This window comes from Psammomys obesus, unplaced genomic scaffold, assembly GCF_907164565.1.
Source record: "Psammomys obesus unplaced genomic scaffold, mPsaObe1.curated_primary_1811, whole genome shotgun sequence".
NCBI lineage: Eukaryota > Metazoa > Chordata > Mammalia > Rodentia > Muridae > Psammomys > Psammomys obesus.
This window is the reverse complement of record NW_026592666.1, coordinates 6697293-6721360: the sequence shown is the minus strand read 5'-3', so window position 1 is coordinate 6721360 and position 24068 is coordinate 6697293. Positions and strand designations below refer to the sequence as shown.

At 40.0% G+C, this 24068-nt stretch overlaps 2 protein-coding genes and 2 pseudogenes across 2 annotated transcripts; 2 read left to right on the top strand and 2 right to left on the bottom strand.

Moving 5' to 3' along the window:
• Positions 1-425: 425 nt before the first annotated feature.
• On the bottom strand, positions 426-878 carry LOC129682423 (keratin-associated protein 15-1). Its single transcript, XM_055614789.1, has one exon. It carries the CDS (start codon positions 876-878, stop codon positions 426-428), a length of 453 nt encoding a protein of 150 aa, XP_055470764.1.
• Positions 879-3960: 3082 nt separating this feature from the next.
• LOC129682425 (keratin-associated protein 14-like) lies at positions 3961-4464 on the top strand. The gene has a single exon (XM_055614791.1). The coding sequence runs from the start codon at positions 3961-3963 to the stop codon at positions 4462-4464; it is 504 nt and encodes a 167-aa protein (XP_055470766.1).
• A 7115-nt stretch (positions 4465-11579) lies between these two features.
• Positions 11580-12101, bottom strand: LOC129682467 (keratin-associated protein 13-1-like; annotated as a pseudogene).
• A 2575-nt stretch (positions 12102-14676) lies between these two features.
• LOC129682593 (small nucleolar RNA SNORA17) lies at positions 14677-14794 on the top strand (annotated as a pseudogene).
• The last annotated feature ends 9274 nt before the right edge of the window (positions 14795-24068 follow it).

The following is a 24068-nucleotide window of genomic DNA, read 5'->3' as shown; positions in this document are numbered from 1 at the left end:
AACAAAATATTAGTGAAACAGAGAAAAAAAAATCTGAGAAGAGTCAAAGCATCAAGTGCATTGAATAAATGTGTCATTAATAAGAAACAACTGTAATGCCAAAGTTCATGCTAGAGATATGTTTATTTAAAATGAACCTGAATGAACAAATCCTCAGAAAATAATGAGAAGAGAAATATAGAAAAATGAGTAGTACCAGAAGTGATTCAAGCATTTATGTAAGAGTTAAAATGCCTGCTCTTTCTTGTAGTACAGTTGAAAGGTCAAAGGTCAAGGTTAATTTGTCATCAAAAAAATCATTTGTTTCCAGGTAGATTATGATGCTGAGTCCTGGAGTGGCAAATATTCATTGATCAGTTCTAGATGTTGGAGAAGCCATTTGATGTCCAGAAGGTAGAAAAACCATCATGAGACAACCGGGATGTTTAGAAAGCTGATCCGCAAAAGCCAGAGCTAAAGCCTGGCTGATAGTAAGACGACTGGATACTCTTGGAAGAAAAGTACCCGGGGCGGTAGAAGCCGGATCCACAGCCCACAGAGCGAATGCCAGAGTTTCCAAACCCAAAAGATCCAAAACCCGAGTTGCCATATCCAAAAGATCCGGTAAAGCCTCCTTGGCAAGGGCTGGAGAAGTACTGCTTGGGCCGGAAACAGGATGTCTGGAACGACCGGGTCCCCACGCAGGGTGAGTGGCTCTCAAGTGGCTCACCGAAGGTCTCCTGCTGTCCATTGTAGAAAGAGGATCCCAGCTGGAAGTTCTTTGGAGAATAGACTACATTGTTGGTGGGGTAGAAAGAGTTGTAGCTGGAGACTGGCTGCCTCAAGAAACCTCCAAAGGACTGTGAGGAGAAGTTTCCGGAGTTGCAGACGTAAGACATGTTGTCAGGAGTTCTGGTTTCAGTTGCGTTGCAGTGATGAATCTGCGAGTGTGAGTACCACCACTGTCTAGCCTGGGTCCTTATATACCAGAGAGATGGGTGTAGTAGCCTGTGTCCATTTTAACAAGAATGCCTAATTAGGCTCCAGTAAAAACGAAATACTTTAACCTTCAAAGGACTTTTTATGAATGCGCACTTCTAAATGAAGGAATTTCATTAGTTTTCAAAGCAATTATTCATGAAGTAAAAATGCAATTTCTCAGTATCTATATTGGGTCGAATGAAAGCCACCATAACCAAATCTTTAAGATAAACGCTTTATTCACTCCAGCCTTAAAAATCTGATCAAATGGATGAAGTAGCAATAATCCTGCAGAGTCCAACACCACAGAAGTTAGTATTCTAGTATTCTGGAAAGAAAATCATGATCCAAGTTTAGAAGCTTGATTGAAAACAGAAAAATAAATCCCCATTTTTATTTTTTTTTCTCCAAATGTTGTGGGTTTTATGAACAGAAAAGATACAATACTAATCCTTGAGAGGAAAGAAATTTAAGTGCTATGTTTACGACACAACTTGTCTGCACAGGACTGTGTGAGGCTGAGAGGACCAAAGTTTGTATGAGTGCCTACAACCTTACATTGTGAAATATTTAAGTCACTGAACCCTTTGTTGTCTTGCCTTTCTCTTTTCTTCTTTCTCTTTTCTGATCTTTCCTTCTGTGTAACACATTCAGGGCCTCAGGTATGCTCTACTACATTGGTTATGCTGCCCTCGGATTTTTTGAATTAGAATCTGGTGTCCCCATACATTCATTGCTTCACATCAGGAGTCATGAGTCAAACTTAACAAGCTTCATTATCAAAATAAAATATTTTAATCTTCATAAAATGTATCTCTTCTCCCCTTGGTGGTACTGTTGTCACTCATAAGAAAGTAGCAAGTCCTGAACATTATTCTACTGCTATACAAGTTTTCCTTTCATTTGATGGAATTGTCATTACATAAAGTTTTACAACAATTAAGAAATGTGAAGAGTGTCTGTCTCATGTAGATGTCACAGAAGGATTTAGACTTTTAAGAATTGATGGTTATAAATGACCCTTATAAATTGACATATGGACATATGGATAGGGAAGGATATGAAATGGGGTGGGAATGTGAATTGGTGAAGAAATTACTCTTGGTTCTCTAAGGCTGTATATCTATCAATTAACTCAAATATTTTTTATTATAGTTTTTTAAAAAAATTTAATATTAGTTACAGTTTATTAACTTTGGATCCCAGTTGTATCCCACTCCCTCATTCCCTCCCAATTCCACCCTCCCTCCCTAATCTCCTCCCTGCCCCTTTCCAAGTCCACTGATAGGGGAGAACCTCCTCCCCTTTCATCTGACCCTGGTTTATCAGGTATCTTCAGGACTGGCTGCAAAGTCCTCATAGAAAACTAAGTGTTGGGATTTTTCTGTGCTCTTTCATAAGGCCCAGCATGAAGATGATTTGCTGGTATAGGAAATTGCTTAAATAAACTCATAGAATTGGAAAAAAAAATCTTGTGTCATCCATTCTCAGCATAAATTATACATTGAAAATGAACTGGGACTAATTTCAAGAAGAATTATTGTTACTTGGTCTAAATTTTAAGGAAAAACCAAAAATGAGCTGTTCTTTTGGGGTTTTGAGAATACTGAATCAGGTTGCTGTAACTAGAATTCCAATCTGATAAAAAAAAAAAAAAGAACAACAAAACACACAAAAAAATAACTGTGGTGTTTGCTAAATTTTCCTCAATCTGTAAACTTTATGAGTCTGAATATCTTAAGCTAGCAAAAGAAAGAAAGAAAATGATGCTCTTTCACCAAAAAAAAAAAAAAAAAGTTTGTTCTGAAGCAGAAGGAAATGTTCTTTAATATGAAACAAATCAACCAGCACTGAAACCACACCAGGACAACCCTCTGCACTTTCCCCTTCTCCACCTCCAGACATCAGTCTTCATTAGATTCCTACACTGACCTGGAACACGAGCCGTGGAAATCAAGGAAATATGACCCTCACTTTGGGCATTTTGCAATACTTGTCAGAAGCACCTGAAAACAATTTAAGTCAAAGTGATATATGCTCCCTTCACACTGAGAAAGCACCTCCTGGTGATGGCTCCTTTGGCCTGACACCTCAAGGCAATTACTTTGTACGCTTCCTTTAAAACTAGGACCCTTACCAGGTTACGGAGACTCTTTTCAGTGAGAACAATGATCCTGATTAGAGGTAGGAATATATTGGATATTATTATCTCAAGTTTTGTTCCTTTTAATGAATTTTAGCATCTAAGATTAATAATCTTTAGAATTCAAGCTAGCCCAGTGCATAAAGCATTTAGCTCACAGCATAGTAAACCACCCCACCCCACCCACCCATACACACACATGCAATAGAAGTCAAGGTGGATATTTAATATCTGAATTCCATTCTTAGGAGATATAATAATCTCTCATGTATTTCTAAAGACATTCAAACTGTGGACCACGTTTTTAAAAAGTCCTCATACATCTTGAGTATCAGTGTTGGGACGACACTGTTCATCGTGGAAGCTTGCCATTTTGAGGCAGCAATCAGTGAGTGTTTTTGTTTAAAAGAAATGACGATGAGTGGATCAGCGAGCAACTTTGCTAGCCAGATGGCAACAATTTTTGGACAGATTGTGCAACGGGTATCAATTATTTTTAATTAAGCTAGCTTCCCTCAGCCCAGACACTCTACCTCCAAAGCAGTTTTCTGAGTGATGTGCAGGGTGACCTTTGCTGAGGGAGGATGAATAATAGCTTTGAAGATTGAACACTATTACCCGAATTCCAGGGCCACAGACATCACTGCTCTATCCAGTTGTGAAACCACACAAAAAGTAAGTATGCATGACTATGATGTTATTTTCGATTCAATTAAAGACGCAGGCAACCTCTGTTCCTACGCCATGAGGATGACGCATGCAAGGACAGGGATATATAAGTGCTCTGTGTCCGAGAAGGGACATTCAAACTCTGAACATCCTCCTCATCTCATCCACAAGTCCCATCTTCTCTCAGCATGTCCTGCAACAGCTGCTCTGGAAACCTCACCCCGTCCTTTGGGGGTCAGCTGCAATACCCCATCTCTTCCTGTGGTTCCTCCTACCCCAACAATGTCTTCTACAGCACTGACCTCCAGACTCCCATCACCCACCAGCTGGGCTGCTCTCTCCAGAGCGGGTGTCAGGAAACCTGCGAGCCCATCGGCTGCCAGACCTCTTACGTGGTGTCCAGCCCCTGCCAGAGGCCTTGCTACCGCCAGAGGATTCCAGTGTCCTGCAGCCCCTGCCAGTCAGCTTTCTCGGGATCTCTGGGCTTTGGTTCCAGGGGCTTCCAGTCTTTTGGTTGTGGCTACCCAACCGTGGGCTTTGGATCCCGTGGTGGTTTCCAGTCAGTGGGATGTGGTACTCGCACTTTCTCATCCCTAAATTGTGGATCCAGCTTTTACCGCCCAACCTGCTTCTCTTCTAAAAGCTGCCAGTCTGTTTCTTACCAGCCAACCTATGGGACTGGCTTCTTCTGATCTTATTCTGGCGAAATTAGAAATGTAAAAGGTGCCTACTACCTACTGTGTTAAGAGCCACACTGTCTTTTCATCTCCTATATTAATTAGCCTAGAAATTTGACTTCTACTCACTCTTATGAGTTCCCATGATTGGAAAATATATTTAATTGGAGAAGGATGCTTAATTGTTTTCTTATCATTTTCTAGGCATGCAAAACTCCAGCAAAATTTTTCTTCACATATCTCTTAGTAATTACCCAGACTGTCAATGTCTTGACTTTTACAAAGGGGAGGGTTGAAAATTTAAATAAATGTATGCACTGAACATCCATATGTCTGTGAATTCCATTATTATTACTTTCATTTCCTTGTCTTCAACACTACTTCAAAATATCTCTGAGTTTTTCTGTTTCTTGTGCTTGCCATGTTAATTTTAAAGAGCAAAGTCATTCTTTTGTATTTGTAGAAACTTTTCAACTTTTCTGATCACTCCATATGTTAATACTTTTTCACACAATGAATTGAAAGGAACACATTATTAGAATGACAAACTTACACTGATTTTCTGCTGTGTACAGAATTATAAAACATATTTTGTAAAAAATACTGGTAGTTCAGAGGAAATATTAGGTAAATTGCCATATAATGTTGGAATAGAGATACTTCTTATAAAATACATTCTAAATATATGCAAAATTGCAGATAAGTAAGAAGTTACAGATCATGAGTCAAGTGGAAATGGGATTCAGTGCCCCAATCTTCACTGCAGGGTAAATAATATTTAAATGAAATCTCTAGCACATGCGCCAGTTGCTAACAAGTAGAGCTGGCATTGTTCATCTTTTAATGGTATATTTTGGTGATGTCCCAGTTTGGTCCTTTGTTTCTGGAGTGTGATGAAAAGCATTAAAAATAAACTGCTTAAAAACCACGTAAACACTATTCAGTTTCAGGTCTGACCTGGTGTAGGGGTGGGAAAATGTTTGAATAATGGACTGTGTCATGAGACGTCATCGCTTAATTCCAGGGATCATTATCAAAGTTGGCAATCATCTACCCTCAGGCTCACCAGGCGCTAGTTTTATTCCAGTTACGTGTCAGCATCCAGTTTCATTTGTTAAATGTCTCACAATTTTCCTTTGATCTATAATCAACAGTAACTTTGTCACCATATGAAATGACTGGCACAGGGAACTACCAGCTTACATTTGCCATGGTTCATCTAGTGTGGTGGAAGTTTTAAGTAAAGCAAACTCTTAGTTAAATATGAAACTAGAGAAGTCTTCCATGAAAGAAAAAGCAAAAGCAAAACCAAGCCAAACAACAACCAAAAAACAAAAATAAAAAAAAACCTCACCTCATCTAACAAAATAGACTACTTTTAATTCAAAGACAGCACACAGAAGAATCCCCATGAAAGAATTTATTTTTTATTATTATACACAAGACAATCTGTACCGTAAAAAGGATGACCTGCCTGGATAGTCTTCCTTTGTGGTCTGGCAAGACCACATATACAGGGGCAAGTGATCAAAGAGCAGGCAATCAAGTTCATGACAGAGGCAGCGCCTGTTCTCCTTACTCGAGAACCCATATAGAAACTGAGATGCCAATTGATTACATCTGATCAGGGGGTCTAGGTCCTCTCCAGGCATGGTCTTCGGTTCATGCATCAGTCTCTGCAGGACCCACTGGGCTCAGATTTTTTAGCTTTGTATGTTGGTCTCCTTGTGGAGCTCCTGTCCCTTCCATGTCCTTCTATCCGCACCCCCAACTCTTCCATAAGACTCCTTGCTACTGCCCAAAGTTTGACTGTGAGTCTCAGCATCTGCTTCCATCCCCTGTTGGGTGGAGCCTTCCAGAGGACCCTCTATAATAAGCTCTCATCTTGTTTCCTCTCTTTCATCACTTCTGGTGTCTATCCTGTTTGCCATTCTAAATTAGATTTAAACATCCTCCCTAGGGTCCTCCTGAGTGTTTAGCCTCTTTAAGTCTGTAGATTTTAGTGTGGCTACCCTATATTGCATGGCTAATATCTGCTTATAAGTGAGTGTATACCATGCCTGTCTTTCTGTTTCTGGTCTGCCTCACTCAGGATGATCTTTCTAGCTCCATCCATTTGCCTGCAAATCCAGGCAGTCTTGATGAGAAGTGATAATGGGTAGATGGCAGAGGAGGAGAACTCCCCCGTTCAGCAGACTAGGGGAAGGGGAGAAGGGGGAGAAGAGAAGGGTGGGACTTGGGGAGTTGATGGAGGGGGCTTCAATAAGGATATATAATGAATAAATTGTGAAAAAATGAAAGTAAAAAATTAAAATGTAAAAAGATTACCGACATGCAGACTGGTCTTTTTAAATGTTCCCTCACTTTCTCACTCAGTGTGAGCTCCATAGCCACACACTGCATGATACAGTAATACCCACTAACTACCAGTAGGTGGAGGTAGTGGGAACGTTAGGTGTGCATGAAGTATGGGCTTAAATTTGTTCTGTGTCTGAACACAAAAAGAATAATCTATTTTTGTATAGAATGTTTTCCCTATTTTGGGATTTTTGTTTTTCCATATGAAGTTTGGAATTGTTCTTTGAAGGTCTGTGAAAAATTGTGTTGGTACTTTGATGAGGATTGCACTGAATCTGTAGTTTGCCTTTGGTAAGATGGCCATTTTCACTGTTAATCTTATAGATCCATGAGCATGGGAGATCTTTCCATCTTCTGGTATCTTCTTCAATTTCTTTCTTCAAAGACTTGATGTTCTTGTCATACAGGTCTTTGACTTCCTTGGTTAGTTACACCAAGATACTTTATACTATTTGTGGCTATTGTAAAGGATGTGGCTTCCCTAATTAATATCTCAGCCCATTTGTCATTTGTATACAGGAGGACTACCTTTTTTTAAATTAACTTTGTATCCAGCCACCTTGCTGAAGGAGTTTATCAGCTGCAGGAGTTCTCCAGTGGAATATTGGATCACTTATGTTTTCTATCTCAAATAGCAATACTTGAACTTCTTTCTTTCTGATTTGTATCTCCTTGATCTCCTTTAGTTGTCTTATTGCTCTGGCTGGAACTTCTAGTACAGTGAAGGGATAGAGAGAGAGTGGACAACCCTGTCTTGTTCCTGATTTTAGTGGGAGTGATTTGAGTTTCTCTCTATTTAGTGTGATGTTGGCTATCAGCTTTCTGTATATAGCTTTTATTATGTTTAGGTATGGGCTTGTATCCCTGATCTCTCCAAGACTTTTATCATGAAAGGGTGTTATTTTGTCAAAGGATTTTTCTGCATCTAGTAAGATGATCATGCTTCTTTTTTCTTTCAGCTTGTTCATATTGTGGATTACAATGATGGGTTTTCTTATGTTAAACCATCCCTGCATCTCTGGGATGAAGCCTACTTGATCATGGTGAATGATACATTTGATGTGTTCTTGAATTTGGTTTGCAAGTATCTTATTGAATATTTTTGCAACAATATTCATAAGGGAGATTTGTCTGAACTTTTCTTTCTTTGTTGAGTATTTATGTGGTTTAGGTCAGAGTGACTGTTCTTTCAGCTTCTACTTTGTGGAATAGTTTAATGAGTATTGGTATTAGCTCTTTATTGAAGTTCTGGTGGAATTCTGGAGTGAAACCATCTGGCCCTGTGCTTTTAATTTTATTTATTTTTATTTTTGGTTTGGAGACTTTTGATGATTACTTCTATTTCCTTAGGGGATATAGAATTATTTAATTTGTTTATCTGATCTTGATTCAACTATCAATAAAATTGATCACTTCATTTAGATTTTCCAGTGTTGTGGCATATAGGCTTTTGAAGTAGGGCCTAATGATTGTTTGGATTTCCTCACTGTCTATCATTTTTTTCCCACATTTTCATAACTGATTTTGTTGATTCAGATGGTGTCTCTCTGCCTTTTAGTTAGTTTGACAAAGGGTTTGTCTATGTTGTTGATTTTTCTAAAAAGACATAAAACAAAACAAAACAACAACAAAAAATGGCTATTGGTTTTTTGATTCTTTGAATTGTTCTTTGTTTCTAATTTATTGATTTCAACTGTAAGTTTGATTATTTTCAGCCCCCTACTCCTCTTGGGTGTGTCTGTTTCTTTTTTATTTCTATCTTTCAGGTTTGCCATAAAGTTGCTTGTATGAGATGTCTCCAATTTATTTATGAAGGCTTAGTGCTATGAACTTTCCTTTTTTGATTTATTTTAAAATTAGTTACAGTTTATTAACTCTGTATCCTAGCTGTAACCTGATCCCTTATTGCCTCCCAATCCCACCTTCCCTCATCTCCTCCCTGCCCCTTTCCAAGTCCATAGTTAGGGGAGGTCTCCTCCCCTTTCAATTGACCCTAGCTTATCAAGTTTCTTCAGGACTGGCTGCAAAGTCCACCTGCATTAATTGTGTCCCAAAAGTTCGGGTATGTGGTGCCTTCATTTTAATTAAATTCTAGGAAGTCTTTAATTTCTTTACTTCTTCCCTAACCCAGCTGCTGTTGAGTAGAAAGTTGTTTAGTTTCCATGTGTGTAGGCTTTTTGTTATTGCTGTTGTTGTTGTTGTTGAGGTCCAGCTTTAGTCTGTGGTGGTCTGATAGGATACAATGGATAAGTTCAATCTTCTTTCTTATTTGAGGCTTGCTTTTTGACAGACTCTGTAGTCAATTTTGGAGAAGGTTCTCTGAGGTGCTGAGAAGAAGGTATACTCTTTTGTGTTCAGGTGAAAATTTCTGTAGATGTCTCTTAGGTCCATTTGATTCATGACATCTAGGAGTGTCATTATTTCTCTGTTTAGTTTCTGTTTTATTGACCTGTTCTTTGGTGAGAGTGGAGTTTTGAGTTTCCCACTATTAATGTGTGGGGATTGATGTGTGGTTTAAGCTTTATTAATGCTCTGAAGTTAGTGAGCTGAGACAATGTGCTCAGACAATGTGCTTGCTGGGTGACACATTTTAGAGAACCTGTGAGTTCAGAGATCTTGCTGGTCTCCTTAGAGAGATGGGTTGAGCTTTGGAGCAGTGTTTGGGGTTGCTTTTGTGGGTCCCAAGGGTCAGGAGACCCAAGGTTGGAGCCCTGTACCCCAAGTACCAGAAGGTATCTACTCCACTGGACAGTGAGAATGGGCACCAAGGTTGGAGCTGCAAGCTGGAATTCATGGGATGGTGAGAGAGGGCTCCTAAGTTGAGAGCCTTGCCCCTGGTGAAGGAAGGTGTCCTGTCCTGGGATGGTCAGAATGGGCATCCAGGGTTGAGCTGTCCATACCCAGTCCTGGGAAGGCATCCATAGATGGTAGGATCGAATGGGTGGACAGGGTTGAGGCTGTGCCACATGGGAGACCATAAACTTTTCTCGGGACTAGCCTGGTGACCTGAAGTTGAACCTCTGAATTTCCCTGTGGGCTCTCCTTTCACCTGGAAAACACAGACGTTGAGGTTTGGGGTTCCACAGTAAGGCCTGGCTGTCGGTCACTCTGCTATCACTTCTGAGCTTCTGTTCAGATACCATGTTTGACTGGCACTGCCATTTTGGATCCTAGATGTTTTTCATTTTAATCATATATTTAATTTACCTTCCAGAGTCTATAATACCTGATTTCCAGAATCATGTGCCAAATTCACTGCATACATTTTTTTTTGACTTCTGCTTTACTTTCAGAATCAGACTAAGTGCACTGAGAAAAAATAACCAACATTTCCTAGAGACATTGTTTGTAGGTTGATGGAAATTGAATTTGGGGGGAGCGTCAGAGGGTTGCCAATGCCTCTTGAACCCTGAGAATTGTGATTTTCTTTATACATATTTGTCAATGAGGTTCAGTAGTGAAACTGAAAATGGGAGGTAAGGATTCTAGCACTTTTTTACTATCCAAATTCATCTAGAGAGTTTTGAGACTCATTTTTTTTCTTGTCTGGAAAACTGCATTAAAATAGTTATAGACTTAGGTTTTTTGTCTATGCATAGACCTCACTTATAAATTATATAATGTCTTGTTCTTGGTGTGAACATTTTTAGTTAACATCTTAATTGCTTTGTTTTTCTGGGTCAGCAGAAGTCAGCAGAAATTCTTTTTTTTAATTGTGACTATTTATTTATTTATTTAGTACAGTTTATTCACTTTGTATCTCAGCTGTAAGCCCCCTCCCTCATCCCAGCCCAATCCCATGCTTCTTTCCTCATCTCCTCCCATTCCCTCCCCAAGTCCACTGATAGGAGGTCTCCCTTCCCTTCCAACTGAATATATTCTATCAGGTCTCATCAAGGCTGGCTTCTTTGTCTTCCTCTGTGGCCTAGTTATGCTGGTAACCCCAGCATGATGATCAGAGAGACAGCCACTGAGTTCATGTCAGAGACAGTCCTTGTTCCCCTTACTAGAGAACCCACTTGGACATTGAGCTGCCATGGGCTGCATCTGTGCAGGAGTTCCAGGTTATTTCCATGTACGGTCCTTAGTTGGAGTATTAGTCTCAGAAAAGACCTGTGGGTCCAGATTTCTTGGTTATGTTACTCTCCATGTAGAGCTCCTGTCCCCTCAAGGTCTTTCATCTCCCCTTTCTTTCATAAGATTCTCTGCACTCTGTCTAAAATTTGGTTATGAGTCTCAGCATCTGCTTTGATACCCTGTTGGGTAGAGTCTTTCAGAGGCCTTAAATTCTTTCAGAAATTCTCCTTGCATTTCAGCCAAGTCTTCAAGTGTGAATGATAATATTCCTATAGTTTCTTTATTCCAAATAAGGATCACAACTAAATGTAGAAATACATGTTTTAAAAAAAATTAAATAACATGTAATTGGCATGTAATGAACTCCCCAAAACTTGAATGCAAATCTACAAGGAAATCAATAATAACAGGAACAATACATTTAGCTGTAAGATTGCACATATTTATTAGATTAAAATTTTGATTTTTCAACTTCTATTGGATGAAAATCAAACTATATACATCAGTTTTCCATGGCAAGGACAGAGAGGAATAATTTGAGGATATGCATAAATTCTAGAATCCCCCAGGAACTGAGAATGAGAGAAGTTGTTAACTGGAGAAATAACAGATAGCAAGAGGAAGTAGGCAAGAAAACAATGGCTTCAGGGCATATAGACTTTGACTTTTCATATCATAGGAAGTAAGAGAGAGATTCAACATCTTAATCCATAGAGGATATTGCCACAGGTTGTTTTATAACAAGGTTGCCAGACACCAGCAGCCGGATGGACTGGGTAGTAGAATCTGTACTCAGAACCCAGGAAAGGGAAGCCAGAGACTCCATAATTCACAGATTCAAAGCCATTTGATCCACAATCCATTATGTAGCACCTTCTACATCCATAACCCAGGCAATGAAAGATGCTGCACCCAAAGCCCAGAGACCCAGAATATGTGCCCTGGCAGGGACTGCAGGGTGTGCAGCTCCTGGGGTAGTAGCAGGGCATCTGGCAGGGGCTGGACACCACACAGGATCTCTGGCAGCTGGTGGGCTCAAAGCAGGTCTCCTGACAGCCACTGCTTAGAGAGGAGCCCAGCTGGCAGGTGCTGGCAGGAGCAGCTGGAGGTGCTGTAGAGCAGGTTGCTGGGGCAGGAAGAGCCACAGGAGGATCCTGATGTGGGCAGCAACACCTAGGAGAGGGAGAGAAGTTTCCAGAGCAGCAGTTACAGGTCATGTTGAGAGGAGATGTGAGCTCAGCTGGATGTAACTGAGAGGATTCTGAGTGTGAATGTCACCCTGTGGAGAGCTGGGTTTATATACTCTCAAAAGCAGGTGTGGTACCCAACATGGTCAACCTTGTTCTGTTCATGGTCTGTCATTTTCAAATGTGCAATTCACAAATTTCTCTGTGATTACAGTTGCATTTGAATAGTTTTCTGCACAGTGTAGTTACATCTGTCGTAATTTGTTTGTAACAAAGAACAATGAACTACTCCTGTGTCACAAATGCCATGATTATTTTACATTAAATATTTCATCATGTCCAGGAAAATCCTTTTTACCTCCTGACATACTTTATGTGTGTTTTGTCATAAGATGCTATGAGGAAAACATTTTTTTTCTTTACAAGGCACAGAATGCTGATAACTTTTCTTTTATATTGTTAATTAATTGAAAACATAACTTATGTTTGATGTGGAGCCTATTGAAAATTAACCCCATTGTCATCATACTTTCTCACTTTTATCTCTGTGAATTACTCAACATTACGAAAAAAAAAGAAAGAAAGAAAAAAGAAAGAAAGGAAAACTAAGCAACACTGAACCTTGATTCAGAGAGAGGAAGACTATAATTTGATGATTGGAGCTGTGGTAGCAGGGCACAGAATTGAGCTAACAAGTGTTCCTTTTGAGCCCTTTGATTGCACTTAATATTGTAAATAACCAACACATTAGATGAGAAGATAAATTTCAGAGCCAGAACACCTGACATGCTGCTTGAGGCAGCACTGGTGTGACAGCAGAGACTTCATCTCTAACACTGTAAGTCACACAAGGTTTAGAGGACTGTGAACCTTTCCGGCCTGGCTTTTGTAGAAACTTCGCTTTTTACAAACTGCTGTCAAGCAGTGCCTGAGCCCCTCAAAACAAAGGAATCCTTAGGAGACGCTGATTGCCAGCTTGAGCACGTGGTTCCCAGACTGCCTTAAACAACAACCTGAGCTTGTGTAAGTCTTGGGGAAATTGTCTCCTTTCCCTGAGCCCCCTCTTAAGGAAAAATATAGGAAAGGGAAAAATGGAGAACTATGAATATATTAAATATATCTTAAATTGTTTGGACTATAAAACTATTTGTTTACTTATTTCTAAACAAAACTATTTGTTTAGAGATTTCATATGGATACGAATTTTGGGTATTTCGGATATGACTGACAACATTATTTCATTTGTTAACTTATTTAAGAATCTATGACTTTTATTTTGGAGCTGCATATCCTGTGTCTAAGTAATGTCTGCTGAGCAAATCTTTAGGCTCCAACCCATACTAATGTATAAAACTAAATAAAATATACAGAATGATAGACGTTCACTTGATATCCACAGGAAAAAAAAGATGTATTCACATGTCAATTTGTTGAATACGTTTTGTTTTAAATCATTTTAACCCATGTCAATATTATGTTTTAGGCATGTATGTAAAATATATAGCAATTTTATGTTCTAGCAGATAATATGACACTCCTTTGGGAAAATAAAATATCTGTAAGGGTGAAATAACATCAGTTTTATAACAAAATTTCCAACTTTTTATGTTATTAATTCTATCAATTTGTTATTGTTTACACACACATGCATTCTCACTTGCATAGAAATATACACAGACCCATGAACACAGTTAATAAGACCTCTACCTTGTTTTATACTGGATCTTATTCCGTAAGCATCTCATAAACGCTCTAAAAGATCGCATTCAAAAATCTTCCTGGTCATGGACCACACCCAGCTTCCTGAAGAACAGCACATTTGGATAGTGTGAGAGGTCCATGCTGCCTCTCTCAGACCTCGGGTGTACTTGTCTTTAGCCGAATCCTTTAAAACATCCTTCGTAATAAACAAATACCAACAAGGACATGTCTCTGTCAGTTCTTTAAGCTGCTCAAGCAAATTAATCAGAACTGAAGAGGAGGTCATAAGAAGCTTGATTATGAACAACTGGGACTGTGCTTGTCATCTAACCCCAGGGAGACAGGCTTTTGGTCTTGGGGTGAGACATGAATGTCATCTCCATGTAGCATCAACAGTAAACTAGATTAATGACACCTGGCTGCTGCAAAAATGAGCCTTTATTTGGCAGGAACAAGAAAGCCTGGTACAATTAGTATCAGAAATCTCCTATTGTTACAGTGTGAGAACAGTGTGCATGTTGAGGGAGGAAGCATTAGCTTTTGTGAGGCTCACAAAACAGAACAGTTGTCTTCAGGGGGGTGTCTTCTCCAGAGGAGTATCAGCAAAGGGTCTGTAAGCCTTGCCAGGAAACAGAGGACATTGCAGCCAGTCCTGATGAGACCTGATAAGCTAGGATGTAATGGAAGGGGAGGTGGACTTGGAGAGGGGCATGAGAGGAGATGAAAGAGGGAGGGTGGGATTGGGAGGGAATAAGGGAGGGGGCTACAGCTGGGAGGCAAAGCGAATAAAATGCAATTAATGTAAAAAAATAAAAATCTAATTAAAAAAAAAAAGAAACACAAATCTAGCGCCAGCCAGCCCCAACTCTAAAATCTTTTTTTAACCTTTACTTTTAAAAACTGCCCTGCTCTAGAGATGTTAGGTGTGGCCGTTGTGTCACCTGTACACCAGCAAGTGGCAGAGAGGAGAGAGGCTCGGCGCTCTGACCTCTGAACATCAGAATGGTTAGTAGCCTGACACTCCCAGAAAAGAAAGAAAGCAAGATGGAGAACCACTTCCAGTCTGGGGCCAGGGAGCTTGGACAGCGACGTAGCCCGAGACCACCAGTCCAGCAACAGGCAGGTCCAGATTGGCTCCCAGAGCTGGAAGCAAGTAGAGAGGAGACAAATTCCACCTGGGGCCCTCACAGCGTGGCAAGAGTGAGCATCCCTGGGCAGGAGTGAAGCAGAGACAGATGTCTCCTGCAAGGGGGGTGGTCTCTGGCGAGGAGCGAGCCCAACATGACTACCAGTCCAGATCCATGGGGTCCATACCTGGTGGTGAAGTGACCACCAGTCACAGACCATGCCCACAGTGAGCCCTGCTCCGTGCCGTAATGCACAGGTGGGACATAGCACTCCTGAGACTACGGAGACTGCAGACACTCAGAGACTTCTCTCCTCCTACCCCCTTGGTGGGGTTCTGGCCTTCGATGCATCAGAGGCCACATCAGAGTCTGTGATCCTGCAGTAGCAAGGGCCTATTTCTGCCAAAAGTCAGGCAGACCTCCCTGGTCTGGGAGGCTGCTCAGGGACATGTTGATGTCTGGGGGCTGTGAAGAACTGACCACACCTCTTGCCTGGGCATTGGGAGAACTGGCCCTGGAAGCATGAACGCAGGAGAGCTGACCCTGCCCCTAGTCAGCTGTAGCCGAGGAGAGCTGCACATTGCCCAGGAACCACAATAGGGCTGGGGCTGGCTGTGGGAGTTGACGCGGATGGAATGAGAACAGGAGAGCTGGCTCTTTCCCTTGCTGGCTCCATTGGATGGGCCAGCCAGGGTAGGGCAGAAGAACTTTTTCCAAAGGTGTGAATGTTGGAGAGCTATGGGCTGACCAGCTCAGATAATTCTCAGGCCCAGATTCAGGATTTTGCATTGGTCCATCCAACATCTACCACATCAATGAACTGCTGGAGTAGGTGAAGGGGCCAGTCCTACAGATCCAAAACTACAGAATCTCCATGGCACAAAGTGACAGTAGGATAACCAAGAAGAGTCCCGGTGAGGTTTTAGTGTTTATAGTGTGGCAGAAGCCAGAGGCCTTGTACCAGACAAATGACTCATTGCAATGAATACTTATAGGCAAAGAAGTATGGACAAAGCATAGAAATTCTGTGGGACACACTGTGACACACTACAGCTTCCACAATGAGATTATTTTTTCTCTGTTGATGGGGAAGTTGCAAAGATGGAGGGCAGGTATGAGGGAAGGGGAAAAGGAGTGGGATTGGGGTGTATGATGTAAAATTTACAAAGAACCAATAAAAGTTTTTTTTAAATCCATGTAATATATTTTAATCATATTATTTTCCTTTCCCAATTCCTCCATCCCCAGCTACTCTCCATTTCTCTAACTATGCAACTTTGTGCCAAAATCAAACGTTAAAAAAAAGAAAGAAATCTGACTGACAGCCAGTCAGAAGAGAAAGACTGATAGCCAGTGAGAAGAAAGAAAGAAAAAAAAAGAAGGAAAAGAAGAAAGATGAAAAGGGAAAAAAGGAGGAAAAGGAGGGTAGGAAAGAAAAGAAGGTAGGAGAGAAAGGAAGAAAGAAAGAAGGAAAGAAGGAAGAAAGGAAAAAAGAAAAGAAAAGAAGACAAAAAAATTGTAAAGGGCCAAAAGACACCTTGTTGGTGGTGTTCTTATATCAGTCTGGGGCAGAACAGATGGAAGTACTTTGTTCATTCTAACTAGATGTCTGGCTTGGTGGCCAAAGCTGTTTCATGCCTAGGGCACACAAAAATCACAGCAAATCAAATCCAATCCAGGCAGCACAGTGCTGAAGTACAAAGAGAGGCAGAGACCTGTGCTCCACCATGCCATGGAGTTTGGGTGGGAAAAGATGCCCACAGACCTGCCTTCCTCCCCTCAGTACCAGTAGGTCATAGACACACAGATCCCTGCCAACTGCCATGCAGTGCACTGGAGAGGAGGAAGACAGATCTGCTGATTGCCATGCCACCCTCCAGCCCATGGCACAGGCATCCTGTAGACACCTGTTTGCCAGAGGAAGTTACCCAAGGGCTTACCAGCCACTTAGACACGTCTGGGTCTGTGGCATTCATTGGTGTCCATGTCCATGGCTTGTGTTACCCAGGAGAGAACATGGGGATTTCCCTGGTTGAAGCAGCAGCACTGGACCACATGGATGTCCATAGTATGTGCAGAACTGGCCCTACTCTTCACTGGTGCTGTGAAGAGATGGTCCCACCTCTCACCAGCAGCAACACTGAGGAGGGCAGCCTTGCACCTAGCCTAGGCAGCAGAGTGGAGATGTCCCTAATGATGGATGTGTAGGTGAGCTATCCCCAAGGGGGTGAGAGCAGGAGAGCTTGCCCATCCCCTCACAGGTTGTAGCACTTGGGAGAGTAGGCCCGTGACTTGACTAGGCAGCACACTGGAGCTGGATCTGTGGGTGTGATCCAGCCCTGAGAGAGTGAGAGCAGGAGAGCTGGCTGACTCTTGCTGATGGTGGTATTAGGTGGCCTAGCCAGCGCAGGGCTGGAGGACTGGTGGTGAGGATAAAGAACAGGTAGGTTGACCATCTCAGCTATCATCCAGGTCCAGAGACAGGGCTTCAGTTGGCCCACCCCAAATCTATGTCATCTGCGAATGGTTGGAACTCATGACAGGGCCAGTCCCACTGATCTAAAGCTGCAGGATCTCCATGACACAGGGGAACAAGAGGATAGCTGGGAAGAGACCTGATGGGAATCAATTATTGATAGTATCACAGAGAGCAGAGATTTCGAGCCAGACCAATGACTCATTGCAATGACCATATGTTAGTGAAGATTTTTGGACAGAGAGATACACTGTGGGACAGGGTGACATACTACAGCTTCCAGGATGAGATATTTTCTAGGCTTTGTTTGTTTATATGTGTTATTTTCTTTCCAGGGGGAGGTTAGAAGGATGAAAGGCAGATATGAAGGGCCAGGGAGACAAGTGGTACTAGCATGCATGATGGGAAAACCACACACAAAAAAATCAATAGTTAAAAAAAAATCCAGAGCATATGCCTGCAGAACACACACATGCACACACACACACACACACACACACACACACACACACACACACACACAGTCTATTTTGTGTTGGCAAACTATTCCCTGCCCTGTGATTGATATACTTCATGACTGATTTTCCTTTTGCCAGAAGGCATCAATTGCAAAAAACTTCTTAGTTAAGGGTGGAACTTTGTGTCCACTTCCCTTTCTCAGTGCTGGAATTTTGTCTGGTTTGAAACTGCGTAGGTCTTTTGTTTGCTCTCCAATCTCTATAAGTTCATGTTTGCATATCAGTCTGGCTGTTTCTGGAAGACTCTATTTACTTGAAGTTATTCACCTTCTCTGCTTCTTAGAATCTTTCTGTCTCCTGTTCCACATAGATCCCTGAGCCTTGAGGGGAAGATCTTGCTGAAAACACCCGTTTAGGACTGAGTTCTCTCACTCTCTGCACATTGTTCAGATCTCTGTGTTAGCTCCCAAGTAGAAGCTTCTCTGTTGAGGGATGAGTGACGCCCTGCTTTATATATAGAGAAATATGACATTAGGAGTCATTTTATTGATATGTTCCTTTAGAAGAATAAAATCAATAGGTTTTTGTCCTAGATTTGTAGTCTATCTATTCTTAGGCTTTTGGCCACTGAGGTAGTGTCAAGCATAGGTTTCACCTCATGGAGTAAATCCAATCAAAATGTTGAATCAATATCATTTGTGCCACTATTGAATTCAAATTGAGATTTTTATTCTGGTTCTTGGGATTAAGATAAAGCTTTACTTTTATTATCTAAATAATAATTAAATATATAAATCATGATTAAGAATACTATCATGTCAAATGTGATAAAATGAGACACATATGAAGAAAAGTTTTGTGATTGTTATAAATATACTAGTCAGAAGCTTTAAAAAAAACCAAACTGCAACATTAAAGCAATCAAAATGGACTATTTAAAAAGCGTATATAACTTAAACTTTCAAAGAAAGTTTTTCCGTACTTTACCAATCACTGTATTCATTCTTGTCTCTTATGCCATGCTTTTTTTAAAAATTACATGTATATGTGTTCTGTATGTGTGCATGTCTTTGCAACATTTTTATGCCTGATGCATCTGGAGGCCAGAAGAGGCTGTCGAATCCCCTGGACATAAAGTTTACAAATGCTTGTGAGCCATGTTTGTGCTGAGAATGGAACCCAGGTCCTTTAGAAGAGCAGCCAATGTTTTTAACCACTGAGACATATTTCCAGCCACAGTGTGTGATTATTCTTGTGTCTTTATTTCATTGATTTTTAATTTATAATTAGAATTGTTTTACAATCAAAATATATGCACAACAATGGAAGGAACAACAAAGGTCCTTGAGATCTATGTAGAGTCAAAGCAGTTGCTGAGGGTCAATGAAAGAAATCTTGTGTTAACATTGCCATCAGAATCTCCCTCCATTTTCTTTTTAATCATCTCTAGGCTTAATCTTTCTCTAGAACAGTGATTCTCAACCTTCCTAATACTTCCTTAACAGAACACTAACAGCACAGGCTCTAAGATCAACAATCAACAAATGAGACCTCATGAGATTGAAAAGCTTCAGTAAAGCAAAGGACACTGCCATCAGAACAAAAGACAGCCTACAGACTGTGGATCCTCTTAATACCTCATCCATCAGCCTGGGGTTGTTTCCTAGAATCTTTGAAACTTAATCTTATTCTCAAGCAAGAATTTAAGTCAGAGACCTGAAAATAGTTTATTTGGCCTGTGATCTGGGAAAGCAGGTGCCAATATGAGAATGAATAAAAACTGGTTATAAAGAAACATCTTAAAGTTTCTTTTACAAGTGGTATCCAATGTTGTAAGGATTTTCAGGCATGATTTTGGAGATACACCTGGGATCTCACGGGAGTGACTGCCTTGGGATCTGATGACATCAAGGGAGAAAACATTTCTTAATAAGCTTCTGTCTTTCACTGGTTGAAGTTATGTAATTTCCTGGATTCTTATAACTGTGTAATGGAGGAAGAAACAGGTGGGACCATTTGTTTCCTAGTGTGGCCTTTGAGATACCTAAGTACATTGCCAGAAAAGTATTGGGCAAACTCTAGAAAAGATATCCATAAAATGTATGTGCATCTACAATACTGTGTGCTGTGTCATCTATGACAGCATGATATGTGGAATAAATTAATGAGACATAGAATTTACATTTATCTTAGAGACATATGAGAGAACAAAACATTGTTTTATGTTTAGGTGGAGAGATTTAAGGCTTTTAAAGTAATTTATTTTAAAACATTTTTGTTAACTATCAATACTAAATGACGGATTGATAGCAAACATCTGGTGGAATCTTGGGATGAAATTGCAAGAAACATTAAGTGCTATGCTTAAGCGTATGTGTTTTAATTATGATTATTAATGTCATATCATTCATATTTTAAATCAGTATAATGGGTGTTTAGGCTGCTTCCATTACTTGGCTATCATAAATAGTGCAGTGTTAAACACAGATAGGCAATCTTCTCAGTAATAGGATATAAAGTACATAGGTTACATACGTTACATACTCAGAAGTAGTAACTAGACTATATGGTAGATCTATTTCTTGCTCTTTTGAGGAATCTCTGTAGTGATTTCCACAGTGGTTGTACCAGTCTACAATCTTACCTACAATAATTACGTTTTACTTTTATACCAGAATCATGTCAACATTATTGTTATTTTTCAAAATCTTCACAATGCTGACTAAAGTAAGAAGAAATTTCAGAGTAATTCTAATTTGCATTCCCTTCATGGCTAAGGATTTTGAAAAGCTTTAAATATTTTTTCTTAAACATATACATTCATCTATTGAGATATTCCATTCAGTTCTATTCTCCAGCTTTTATTTTGTTTTAGTTTCCTTGGTGGTTTTTGTTGTTGTTGTTGTTGTTGTTGTTGTTCTGTTTTTGTTTGTAGCACTTTGCACATTGTCAACACTAACCCTCTGTGAGATGTGTAGCAAATAAAGACTTTCATTCTAGGCTGTCACTTCACTCAAATGATGGGTCACTTGGAGTACAGAAGCTTTTTATTTAGTTTTAAAAATCTTATTAGTAATTGTTGCTTTTAATGTTTGTACTACTGGTGTTCTATCAAGCTAGTCCTTAGTTATAAATTGAAGCATTGCTTATACTTTCTTCTTCAACAGATTCAAGGGAGCAGGTCTTATGTTTAAATCTTTGATTTATTTAGAGTTGAGTTTCTGAGCAGAATGGGAGGTAAGAATCTAGTTTCATTCTACTATGTATGGCTTTCTCCACTGTGTAGTTTTGACTTTTTGTCAATAATCAGGATAGTAGGCATATGTCCGGGTCTTCAATTGTATTTCTATGATCAATATATCAGTTTTTCTGCTAGTATCATACAGTCATTTCTGTTACATTGTAGTGTAACTTGGGATGCAGGATGAAATACTTATACCAATATTTTGTTCAAGATTATTTGGTCTATCCAGACTCTATATAGAGTATTTTGTGTTGCATATAAATTTTAGGATTTTTTTTTCAATTTCTATGAAAAATTATGTTGAAATTTTGAAGAATATTATTTTGTATTAAAATTTTAGATTGTTTTTGTAGAACTATCACAATAGTTCACAGTAAGTACCCTCCGGATCCATGAGCATAGGAGGTCTTTCCGTATCCAAGTATAGTCTTTAATTCCTTTACTCAGGGTTGTAGAGTCCTCGTTGTGCAAAACTTACATATTGTTAGTCTTATTCTCAGGTAATTTTTGAAATAGTAAATAGGATCACTGTCAGGATTTCTTTCTTGGTATATTCATAAATTGAATGGGTATTGAAAATTGCTACACTTATACAAAAGGATACTATTAAGAAAAATGAAATTACAAATCTGTAGGTAAGTTGATGGAGCTAGAAATGGTAATTTTAAGTGAGATAATCCAAAGCCTGAAAGACAAATGTCATGTATTCTATTTCCTACATGGAAACTTGTTTTGAATCTTTACGTATGTGTGTAAATTCACATACTCAGATATGTCAGGAAAACAGTTAAGGCTCATATAAGAAGCTTTTAAGAGATAGAGAATAGAATGAAGGTGATAATAAAATCGATAATGAAATAATGGAGCAAGAAGTACTAGACATGGTAATGGGTGAGAAAAAAGGAAGGGGATATAAGAGAAGAGATAACTATTTTGAAAAGCCAAATACAAACCATCTAATGTAGAAGGCACACACACACACACACACACACACACACACACTCACTCACTCACTCACATAACAGGGTTACAATGAGCCTCCTAGACAACATAGTATAGCCCACTGCCAGAAGCATGTTACCCCTTTCCTAGTTGTTGGAGCCCCAAACTTAATGTTATTGACATTGTTCATGGTTACTGGAGACAGCACATAATTGAGTCAAAGAACACAGAAAAATCATGTTAGTGACATGGAAGTTTAATTTCTACTGGTTTGTTTTCAGGATTTTGGAAGATGGTATCATGCTACACACTAACTATACGTTTTTATTTTCAAAATGGTACAAGCAAGATTTGATATACTTAGTCTTCATACATGAATTTCCATGTCTAGACTCTTCAACAAGATAGGGCTCAGGAAAAGATAAAAGAGGTGCAAGAATCAGTGTGGATGCATAGTAGCAGAAAGTAGCAGAAACCTGACTTAAATTTGGCTGTCATGGTCTCCAAGGAATCCCATTACATTCCCTAGGTTTAGTCATTACCTGAAGGCAGCCCATAAAATTCAAGGTTTCTACATAAACCATAGCAGAAAGACCCAAGGTCAGCTAATTCTCTATGATATAAAGTGTTAGAGGAAAAATTTCCATGCTAAACACAGATGAGAATCCAATGACAATTTAAGCAGCATGTCTGATGTAGTGTATTTAAAATTTGTATACAACCCTGATTTGGTGGGGCATGGCTTTGATCCCAGCACTCAGGAGGCAGAGGCAGGTAGATCTTTGAGTTCAAAGGCAGCCTGGTCTAAAGAGTAAGTCCCAGGACAGCCATGACTGTCTACACAGAGACACCATGTCTCAAAATAAATAGATGGATAGATAGATAGATAGATAGATAGATAGATAGATAGATAGACAGACAGATAGAGCCCTTTACTTCTGTCATCACTTGGGCACTTACCAGCTTAACTCCATCAGAATGGTACAAAACTTAACATTTGCCAGGCTACCACAGTTTCTCTCATGTTACCACTGTCCTGATTATAGTTTTCCTCTGTCTTTCTCTCTGTTCACTGTTATTAATTTTTCCTTTTTTATTCTTTTTCTATTATTTTCTGTCCTTTTGTTACTAGAGAAGAAACAAATGGGTAATGCTGAATAACAAGATGGGGTATGTTTGGAAAATTGAAAAAAGGATGGTGACAGTAGGGTGAATTTTCAATAGGATCCATATAAAGCTAGAAGTGATGTTACTAATTTTTTAATAACACATGACAGGTTACTCTTACTCCACAATATGTAAAGAAAAATATTTCTCATAACATCTGTATGACACTACACACAAAAGCAATGTCAAGAAGAAAAAGAAGAATTTTCCTGGACATGATGAAATTATCTTTAGTGTTCAGCAGTCATGGCATTCCTGACAAACAGTAGCTCATTGTATTTCACTATAACAATAAAATTAACACATCTATAAATATACTGTGCAGAAAACTATTCAAATGCAACTGTAATCACAGAGAAATTTGTGAATTGCACATTTGAAAATGACAGACCATGAACAGAACAAGGTTGACCATGTTGGGTACCACACCAGCTTTTGAGAGTATATAAACCCAGCTCTCCACAGGGTGACATTCACACTCAGAATCCTCTCAGTTACATCCAGCTGAGCTCACATCTCCTCTCAACATGACCTGTAACTGCTGCTCTGGAAACTTCTCTCCCTCTCCTAGGTGTTGCTGCCCACATCAGGATCCTCCTGTGGCTCTTCCTGCCCCAGCAACCTGCTCTACAGCACCTCCAGCTGCTCCTGCCAGCACCTGCCAGCTGGGCTCCTCTCTAAGCAGTGGCTGTCAGGAGACCTGCTTTGAGCCCACCAGCTGCCAGAGATCCTGTGTGGTGACCAGTCCCTGCCAGATGCCCTGCTACTACCCCAGGAGCTGCACACCCTGTAGTCCCTGCCAGGGCACATATGCTGGGTCTCTGGGCTTTGGGTCCAGCAGCTGCTGTTCCCTGGGCTATGGATCTAGAAGCTATTTCCAAG

What these genes read in the sequence shown, in the direction of transcription:
- LOC129682423 (XM_055614789.1), bottom strand. Translation starts at nt 878, where the DNA reads ATGTCTTACGTCTGCAACTCCGGAAACTTCTCCTCACAGTCCTTTGGA.
- LOC129682425 (XM_055614791.1), top strand. Translation starts at nt 3,961, where the DNA reads ATGTCCTGCAACAGCTGCTCTGGAAACCTCACCCCGTCCTTTGGGGGT.